Below are 10,179 nucleotides of genomic sequence, written 5' to 3'. Positions count from 1 at the left end.
GACTTCAGGCGGCTCACCATGTACAAGTCTATCAGCGCCGAGTGGCCAGACATTTCAACAAGAGGGTCAGAACCCAAAACATCAAGGTAGGCGAGCTCCTCCTGAAAGCCCTTCGCAAAAGCATCATGGACCCAAGGGGAAAATTCAAACCCAACTGGGCAGGCCCATACATTGTCAAGAAGATCCTCTCCGGGGGAGCAGTCGAACTAATAGACGTCGATGGAACAGAATTCAGATCTCTGACCAACCTCGATCAACTCAAGAAGTTCTATGTCTAAGTTCCATGTTCGAATTCAAGAATTCAATTCAAAGTCCTGTAAGGTAGTCAGAACTACGTCCGACCTGATTCCTTAACGGGACACGTAGGCAACCTCATTCCGAGGCCCGACCACTTTAATACAAAAAAAAATTCAAAATTTCCGCTTTAATACAAAAAAATTCAAAATTTCCTAAAAATTCAAAATATCTTAAAAATTCAAAATATCCTAAAAATCAAATCAAACTCAAAATTCAAAATCTAATTGTTGTTGTCTTTATTCCAAATGTGCCAATTTCAAAGCAAAGCATGTTCAAACATAATTTAACATAATAACTTTTTGATTTGGCTCTAAGGCCTTCAAAGCGAATTCAAATACAAGTTTGGGATCAAGTGAAGCAAAGTTCAAAAGCCTTTTCACTTCCTAAATACATTTTCTACACACGTCTTCCAAACACATTCTTCAAACACAATTCCTTCTAGTACAATTCAAACACATTCAGCCTACAAAGATCTAGGGTCGGGCGACTATACTCTTGAGTCCTTGCACCTTGAGTACTATCCCCCGGCTCCTCCTGCAATCAATAATCAATCTTCCCCTTGCCCAAGCGGCGGGAGAAGGAACTTGCAAGCCTTCCAAAACAGGAGGATGACGAACCTCCTTTGGACTCAGAACGGTCAAGCACCGGACGGGCCACACTCCCGTTACCTTTTTCAATGTAACCCCTCTTTTCCTATCAACTTTTCTTTACGACAGTCATTTCAATGTAATTTTATATTCTGATTTTTACTTATGATTTTTGGTTGAGGAATTGTAAGATTACTGCGACGATTGTTGTAGACACCTAATTTGTGTCTCCTCATTGGGATGATGACGATACCATTATCCTTGTTAGGTAATTGGAGAAACTCCATGCGGAAATTCCAATTGCTAAAAGCATGTCCAAAATCCAAAAGCTACAATCCAATCCCCGAGGCCGTTCCCCTTCCGGAACTCGGTACAAAATACAATTCTCAAAAACCAATTTCAAAATCCAAGTACAATCTCATCTAGTAGACAATTCCATTGGTTTTACGAAGCCTTTTCCACTCAAAATTATATAAGGCAAGTCAAATTCGGGCGCCGACCCACAAAACCGAGCAAGCCGGGCCTCGTCCCGTAAAATCGAAATTTAAAACCCGAAACGGCTTGTTTTTAGACGCAAAATCAAGTCTTAACCCCCAAGCAAGCACTACGTGCCAAGCATCGTATTATTCGTACGAAGGTACATCAATACAAGACAAATCAAGGACGGAGCCCGCGTCCTTGTTTTGGCAGCATTCCTGCCACGTCACCAGCGCTGGGCGCTCCTTCGGCGTGCTGCGATGGCAATGGCTGGCGTTTAGCAGCCATGCCCCCTAGAAATACCCCTTAATTCCAAGAATTAAGGGAGGCAGATTCAAGAAATAACGTCGTAATACAAAAATTGCACCTCAATATTCAATACAAAAATCAATACAAAATCCTCCAAAAAATACCATACAATCTTCAAGCTTTAAGCAATTGGGAGTTCTAACCGGAAAGCTTGCCTAAACCTAACTAGGTAATTCCGAATCCCAACCTTAATCTATTCAATGATGTCTTGATTTTCTATTTTCAAAATGATTAGTAAGTTGGCATTTTTACTCTTAAAAATGTCACTTGCAACAATCATACATCTTTTCAAAATCCAAACTTTTCAAAATACAAAAATGCAAACTTTCAAGATTCAAGGATGTTCAAAGTTGTTTGTAATCACTTCTTTGAACTAGAATCATTCTCAAGTATGGAGTAATCAAAGATGATGTCTTTCTAACTTTTAAAGGTTTATTCTTTGAGATTCAACACTACATTTTTCAATATACAAGTTCAAGTTTTCAAATTTCAAGATCCAACAATGTTTAGGGTTGTTCATGACTACTTCCCTAAACTAGGATCCTTTCAAAGTAAAAGCACATCAAAGATCTAACCTTTTCAACATTAAAAGGCCCGATCTTTGAGATTCAAGTCTCTTAATTTCAATATTTCAAGTCCAAGTTCAATATTTCAAAGTTCAAGTTCAATATTTCAAGTTCAAGTTCAAGTATTTCAAGTTCAATATTTCAAGTTTCAAGCTTTCAAGTTCAAGGCCTATATGCAAAATCTAGGATACTTTGGGATGAACAACTTCTCCCAAGTTGAGATTTTTGGCTTTGAATTCGTGTCGAGCGCACTTATTTTTAAGTAGCCGTTTTGCGTTCGGATCTCATGTGCCCAAGTACAAATTTCAATATGGCAATTTCAATTACGCACCTATCAATTATGCACTTTCAATTCCGCAATTTCAATTCCGCACTTTCAATTCTGCAATTTCAATAACGCATTTCAATTCCGCACTTTCAATAATGAAACTTTACTTGCCTAGTCCTACTAGGCAATGTGGACTTACTCCCTAGTCCATCTCTAGGGGGTCTTGTATTTACTAATTCCGCACTTATTTACTATTGTGATGTTGCTTTATTTGCTTTATTGCTTTCATCACCGCACATGTTAAATACAACAAAATACAAGGTTACATCACGCTTAACAAAGATAATTTCTTGCACAAACCGATCTTAGGTTCCCTTAAATTAACTTTAAAGCAAAGTGACCGCCATACAAAGTAGAAATTCAATTTGTCCTAAATTCAAACCCACATAGTCTAAACTAGGGTATTTTTGAAAATGTTGTGTCACGTACTTGAATAATTTCTAAAGCTCGCGGAATAAGCATCTCGTTCCCTTGCCCGGATCTCACCCATCCGTTTCGAAGATTCAAGTCTTATCCTAACAGAGTCATCTACGGTCTTTCCAAACAAGACCTTAAATAATGTTTGGTGGCGACTCCTACAAAGTACAAAAATACGAAGGTTTCTAAAAGAACCGCCCCCGTAAACTCCAAAAACACCCCCTACAATTGTACTTTTCGTTGTAACTTTTCCTTCTTGATTATGTAATATATGTGATTGTTTATTCATCTAAAATGTAAAATATTTTGGGTAACCAATATCAATTTTTTTTGACATAACCTACATGGTGCAATAATATTGGAACAAATAAATTATAAACATTTGTGTATAAAAATCCGTGTATCGCACGGGCTTTAAAATCTAGTATTAATATAATTAGAAATGGGAACCAAACCATGTCAAAAAAGAAAATGTATCTGTTTTTTAAATACGGCCGCTTAAGGAAAATGTATCGCTTATTTAAATACCAAGGGAGTATTTTAGAATATTTTTCTTTTTTAAAGGAATCCACCTAAATTTTTCATTTCTTATTTCTCATTTCCAATCCAAAAAATATGTAAGAAAAATATAAAATGTTGATATTGCTAAACTACACATTAAAACGAGCAAAATAAAATCTTACATGAATATGTTTTGAAATACGTATTGAAAAGAAATTAGAAGATTAATATTCGATAACGGATGAGAGTAATAAAAAAAAATCCCCATTTCCTACACAAAAAATGCCGAAAATAAAAATATACCGATTGTATAAGAAACCCTAAAAATTTACGCATCGTCAAGCCTTAAACCTCTCGCAGCCTCCTCTCCTCTCTATTTTCTCTCTCTCTCCTCACAACTCCAGAAGCTGTGCCTGCGCTACCCTTAGGTTCTTTCTCTCTCTCTTACTCTTTAAATCTCAAAACCCTAGAATTTTACTCATAATCTCTCTCTTTTGGCTTTGATTCAGATCTCATTTTTTCTATCGGTATCAACATCATGGCTCTGGTAATCTTATACTCTTTTCTATGTTTTGTTCTTCCATTTTAGTTGTTTAAAATGGTGATGTAATTGCTGATTTGCATTGTTGAATTTTGATCTTGTTGTGATTGTTTATTTGGTTGATTTTAGATTTCATTTTGGATCTTATTATTGATATTAGTTGTTTGTTTGGTAATGATTGATTTTATTTTATTTTGTTATTGTGGATGTTATGATTCTGATTTTAAAATATCATAGTGATGTTGATCATGTGAAAATATTGGAATTCGATGATAACGATGCGGGGTTGTATTCATGCGATTAATTTCAAAGTTCCCTTGAGGTTCTATGTTTAGATTCTTTTTAATTATAACAAATGTATTAGAAATTGAATTTGATAGATTTTACAAATATAGATTGCATGAATCTGGAATTGAAATGGAACATTTTGATTAGATGATGTTGTAGTACAGACATTTTGGTTACTATCTGTTCGAAAGTAGAATAGAGAAATGTTTGTTATTTTTGCAGCTGTTATAACAAGTTAATTTCAACATGATTCTTAATTTGGTATCTCTATGCATCGTCGTGCCAGGACAATTGTCCCTTTCGACAAGTCTTTGACGATCTTACATCATTTCAGTGACTTGAATTCATCCTTTTGTTGACATTTAACTCCTTATGATAATTAGAGTTGTGGGACAAATTATTCTTGTTCAAATTGCTGGTTCAATCTATTAGCGTGTTGTTGGATTTATTAGTGTATTTCTGGGCACTGATGTGTTTTTTTTTCCAGGTCTTGCATACAGGACTCCCAAATAAGAATGCCTACAAGGCACTTATTGCTGCAGAATACACTGGTGTTAAAGTTGACGTCGTCAAAGATTTTGAGATGGGCGTTACCAACAAATCGCCAGAGTTTCTTAAGATGAACCCAATCGGAAAGGTAGCTGTCAATCTTTGAGTGGTATAATCTTATTCTTTTAAATTCACTTGTAAATCCTAGAAATGTCTGTTTTCAGGTGCCAGTTCTGGAAACTCCTGATGGTCCTGTATTTGAGAGTAATGCCATAGCCAGATATGGTGAGTTCATGGTGCTTCTCACTTATAATTATCTTCATCTCTTCTAGTACTTGTTTATTAATTATTTTTCAATACTTTGCAGTTACAAAGCTGAACGCTGATAATACTCTCTTTGGCTCTTCACTTATTGAATATGTAAGATTAAACTCTAGCATGATAATGTTTAATTAATAATTTTTCCAAGTGCGATTGTGTTTTTTTCTGAGCATCACTCACTGTAGTTTGCTTGTATCTATATCTTTTGTTTGTTAGGCCCTTGTTGAGCAGTGGATTGACTTTGCATCTACTGAGATTGATGCCAATATTGCACGTTGGTTATACCCTAGACTTGGCTATGGTGTTCATCTTCCTCCGGTCAGTTGATGTGATTGAATGTTATTTATGAACTAAATATTGCTTAAGCCATAGTGTCTCACATCACTTGTTTGTTATCATTTTGAAGGCTGAGGAAGCTGCCATTGCTGCACTGAAGAGGTCCCTGGAAGCATTGAGCAAACATCTTGTTTCCAACACTTATCTGGTTGGAGACAGTGTGACATTGGCTGATATTATCATGACCTGTAACTTGTTTTACGGATTCAGCCGAATCATGACCAAGAGCTTTACTTCTGAATTTCCTCACGTCGAAAGATATATCTGGACCATGGTCAATCAGCCAAACTTCAAGAAGGTGTTGGGTGATGTTAAACAAGCAGAGTCTGTTCCAGCTGTAGCAAAGAAGCCTACTCAGCCGACAAAGCCGAAGGCTAAGGAGGAGCCAAAGAAGGAGGTCAAGAAAGAGGCACCCAAGCCAGAAGCACCTGAAGAGGAGGAAGAAGCACCCAAGCCAAAGGCAAAGAATCCACTTGATCTTCTACCCCCTAGTAAGATGGTACTGGATGAGTGGAAGAGGCTCTACTCCAACACCAAATCCAATTTCCGTGAAGTTGCAATCAAAGGTTGGTTCAATTCCCAGTAATGTGTTTTGTTTATTGACTCTATATGGCTTTGGATGAATGGAATTTATTTGCATCTATTGTGATTCATTTTATGTGAAGGGTACATGCAGTTTGCATGATAATTAACTGCATGATAACACAAGTTTCTCATAGGCATCTCAATGTTTTTGCAGGATTTTGGGATATGTATGACCCAGAGGGCTACTCTCTGTGGTTCTGTGACTACAAGTACAATGATGAGAACACCGTCTCTTTTGTGACCATGAACAAGGTAAGCGGTTTCCTGCAAAGAATGGATCTTGCTCGCAAGTATGCCTTTGGCAAGATGTTGCTGATTGGAGCAGAACCCCCATTCAAGATCAAGGGTTTGTGGCTCTTCCGTGGACCAGAGATCCCTCAATTTGTGTTGGATGAGTGCTACGACATGGAACTCTACGAGTGGACAAAGGTGGACATCAGTGATGAGGCTCAGAAGGAACGTGTTAGTCAAATGATTGAAGATTTCGAGCCTTTTGAGGGAGAAGCTCTACTCGACGCCAAATGCTTTAAGTGATTCAGTGGTGTGGTTGGTGCTAGGAGTCCTATAGTTTCAGTGGTGTGGTTGGTGCTAGGAGTCCTATAGTTTGGTGGTCCGCTTTGGTTCATACTCGTTTCATATTTACTGCTACCTCCACCAATTAATTTTGTTTTAGAAGTCTTACTATCGACTTTTTCTAGTATTTGATTTGGTTATTTTTTTTTGGTTTTGCGGAATCTTGTCATCTATTGACAACAATATATCGAGTTCTTGATGAGCTTACCATGAGTAGATCTTGAAATGACAAATTATCATAATTGTGTGTTTAGTTTATGTTTTGTGTTTTAAACAGATTTTGTTGAGCAATCTTACACCATAATGATTGGTGATATGGGTAGAGAAGAATAATGCATATCCTTGTCTGTAACTCTGTAAATTAATCACCGATTTGACGCTTCTTAGGACCTTTAATTCAACTCTGTAAATTCATCACCGATTTGACTACTTAGGAGTGCTTTAACATACAGTCATTGCTTTGAAAGTTGAAACTAACTAATTATCAGTAATGATAATAACTGGCTAGGCCCTAATGTTAACTAATTATCAGCTTCCGGGTCTTTCCTTTGTGAACGATGGTAAATGACTGGAGTCTTGGATCTTGCCAAGTGATACGGATACCTGCTTCTTCTGGTTTGCTTGATTCATTCATATAAGGCAGCTGCTAGTCTGCTACTGCTTGGATATATCATATTCCTGCATCCTGCTTATCTCCTAACCTTAATCTTAATACGCAAATAAGTAGTTGTTTGAAAGGTCTAAAAAAGTTATAGCAGTTTTGGCTTTCGGACACAAGAAAGCAATTAATCAACAGATAAACCAACCACCGGAAAGGCTAATTTCAGCAGATAAGAAATTATTGCTAGAAAGCCTGATCGATAACAGTTTGCTATTCAAAAAACACTGAAATGTTGATGATTTCCCTAGTGCCTTCAGAGTTCAGACTCATCATATCCCGCAGTGGCTTCAGACTCACCTCGGGTCTGACAAATGAGTGGGCTTTCACAGAGATGACGCTGAAGAAGATCTGTTGCTGCTGTTAGTAGATGATGCTGCCTTGACTTCTTTTATCAGTTGTTCCATAAGCGTAGCAACCATTCTGACATCTCTAGTTGATAGGGCAAGTTGTGTTGCCATTTTCTGATTATCCTTCTCAGCTGTATCAGTTCCGATTAAGAACTCAATCAGTATCGTATTTTGTAATAATCTTCAAGGTCATGGATATTCTAACATTGTCGTCATCCATGTTCCCTTTTAACTGAAATTTCTTATCCTCACTGTCAATTTCCAAACTTGATGCAGCTGCAGGCACTTGTAATCTAGTCACTTTATCACGCCTGCTAAGATTGAACTGTTATTACTACTATAGCAAAAGTCCAGACAGAGCTTCTGCTATTAGTTCTTTCATAACCTTAGTAACCACTGCTACATCTTCAGCTGACAACTCAATAAGTTCCGTAGCTACATATCACCTATTTTAACAACACCAGAGTTTCCATTAATAAAGATGTTTTCTCCCTTAACATCACCGTCTATAATCGGAAGATCATGAGTGTGAAGATACGCAAGGCCCTTGAGAATCTGTCGACACCAATTCTTGACTGCTGTTTTATCATTATCATCTCCAAATAGTTGATGTTTCTGGGTATAATCCCTGATATTTTTGTAAGAAAAGAACTCAGTAATGATGTGCATGACTTGGTAACAATCAATCCAAGAATGGTAGCATGGCGCATCTCCCTAAGAGTTTGACGTAAAGATGGGGACAGGTCGGCTGTAGAGTCAAAACGCCCAGAATCACCCGCATCTGGGGGGGGCGACTCCTCCCCAGAGGATTCATCGTCAGAGGACAAAGGAATCACAGCAGGCACAGAGCGAGACAAAACATCATGCATTGATTTGGTTCTGTGCTCAATAAAAGCTCGAGTCTCCTCATCAGAAGATAAAGAGACAGAGGAGGGAGAAGAGGTAACATAGGAAGCAGAGGAAACGCGTTTAGCGTCTGAGCTACTAAGGTTTTGGCTATCAGATGCGTCAGACATTATGAACTGAAAGTCACATGAAAAGGGAAAAGGGCACAAAGGTAAATAACAAAAAAAAAAAAAGAGGAAAAGCTACTCAACAATGGCGGAAGTTCAAAAACGACTCAACAATGGCGAAAAATACCAGAAATTGAAACCCAAAAACCTCCAGAAACACTAAAATCAAGCAAACAACAAACGAAAGTCGCACAAAAGAATCGGAAAAACAACAAAAGATAGAAACTTACTGGAAAAGGAAGATAGGGTTAGAATCAAAAGGAACACAGCAACGGAAACCTCCCTTCGCGAAATGGCAAGTGAAAACACGAGGGGCAAATGACCACCACAAGCAACGAAAACACTAGCAATTGACCGGAAAAGTGACGACAAACACATAAATGAGCAAAAGATCGAATTTTGAGAAGACTTTTGCAAATAGCAAGCAACGGAGAATGAGAGCACTCGAGTATTTTTCTCAGAAACACCAAGGAGAGAGAAAGTAAGAAATGAAGATGAAGAAGGAAGGAAGTTACCTTTTCTTTTTAAAAAAGCCGAAGAAGAACGGCTAGGATGCGAGCAACGATACAGTTGCACAAGCAGGATGAAGGACACGTGTAGACCTCAGTTCAACTAAACTTAAGCATGATGAAGGACGGTCCAGATTGAGCGACGATTCCAATTGACTCTTCAGATGGGCAACGCGTGGCACAAGGAAAAGCCGGTTAAAATCCCCAAAGATTTCTTACCATTCACCCCAAAGAAAGCCCGCCCAAAAAAAAAAAAAAAAAAAAAAAAGACCTAATTCGAAAAATTAGATCTACTCTTGAGGGACTGGTAGCAAGAAAATACACAACCAGGACAAAAGCAAAAAGCCAACAAAACAAGCATTGCAGCCCCAAAGAGGCCAGATCAAGGACAGAAGAGCAGACCTGACTTAAAAAAGATCAGCTCTACTCTTGAGGGACTAGTTGTACGGGGTCATATCCAGATCAAGGACAGAAGAGCAGACCTGACTTAAAAGATCAGCTCTACTCTTGAGGGACTAGTTGTACGGGGTCATATCCAGAGAGGACAGAACATTAATGATAGAGCAAACTCTGACACCCAGGACACACCCAAGTCAAAGAAAGACTCTAAGCCCCAAGCCAAGCATACGCAACCCAGGCAGATCAAACCTCCCCATATCACATGTAGGACATAGAGCAGAGCCAGATAAAGTTGCATCAGTCCAAGAAAGGACCCGCAGGCTAAACGACAACGACAAAGAATAAAGTACATCGCCGTCATACACGTGGCGGCATCCAAATAGGCCAAAGTACAGAATAGTACGCCTATAAATAGCACCCACATCACTCATGATGGGACACATTCTTACACACGGTACTTGCTCCACCTTCTCTCTATATTCTCTCTCTAAAGACTTCTTATCTATTTGCTGACTTAGGCATCGGAGGGGGTTTCCTCGGTAAAACCCCCGAGGTTAGCTCACGTTTGCTCTGCTTGACAGGGCCAAGGTGCTTCGGAACGTCCTCCCAGTTCCATACTCGGAACATAAACCAAC

At 38.4% G+C, this 10,179-nt stretch overlaps 1 protein-coding gene across 1 annotated transcript; it reads left to right on the top strand.

The window, feature by feature from the left end:
- The first annotated feature begins 3,747 nt into the window (after window positions 1-3,747).
- Window positions 3,748-6,873, top strand: LOC110787978 (elongation factor 1-gamma 2). The gene is made up of 8 exons (XM_021992613.2): window positions 3,748-3,910; window positions 3,992-4,029; window positions 4,799-4,948; window positions 5,025-5,085; window positions 5,168-5,220; window positions 5,338-5,439; window positions 5,528-6,023; window positions 6,197-6,873. Exons 2-8 carry the CDS (start codon window positions 4,021-4,023, stop codon window positions 6,574-6,576), a joined length of 1,251 nt encoding a protein of 416 aa, XP_021848305.1. The 5' UTR covers window positions 3,748-3,910; window positions 3,992-4,020; the 3' UTR covers window positions 6,577-6,873.
- Window positions 6,874-10,179: the final 3,306 nt, after the last annotated feature.

Source organism: Spinacia oleracea, chromosome 4, assembly GCF_020520425.1.
Source record: "Spinacia oleracea cultivar Varoflay chromosome 4, BTI_SOV_V1, whole genome shotgun sequence".
NCBI lineage: Eukaryota > Viridiplantae > Streptophyta > Magnoliopsida > Caryophyllales > Amaranthaceae > Spinacia > Spinacia oleracea.
The sequence above is the reverse complement of the archived record's forward strand: the minus strand, read 5'-3'. Positions and strand labels throughout refer to the sequence as shown.

Coding starts and splice junctions, on each gene's coding strand:
- LOC110787978 (XM_021992613.2), top strand. Junction 5,086..5,167: donor TAATGCCATAGCCAGATATG/GTGAGTTCATGG, acceptor AATACTTTGCAG/TTACAAAGCTGAACGCTGAT. Junction 6,024..6,196: donor CCGTGAAGTTGCAATCAAAG/GTTGGTTCAATT, acceptor ATGTTTTTGCAG/GATTTTGGGATATGTATGAC.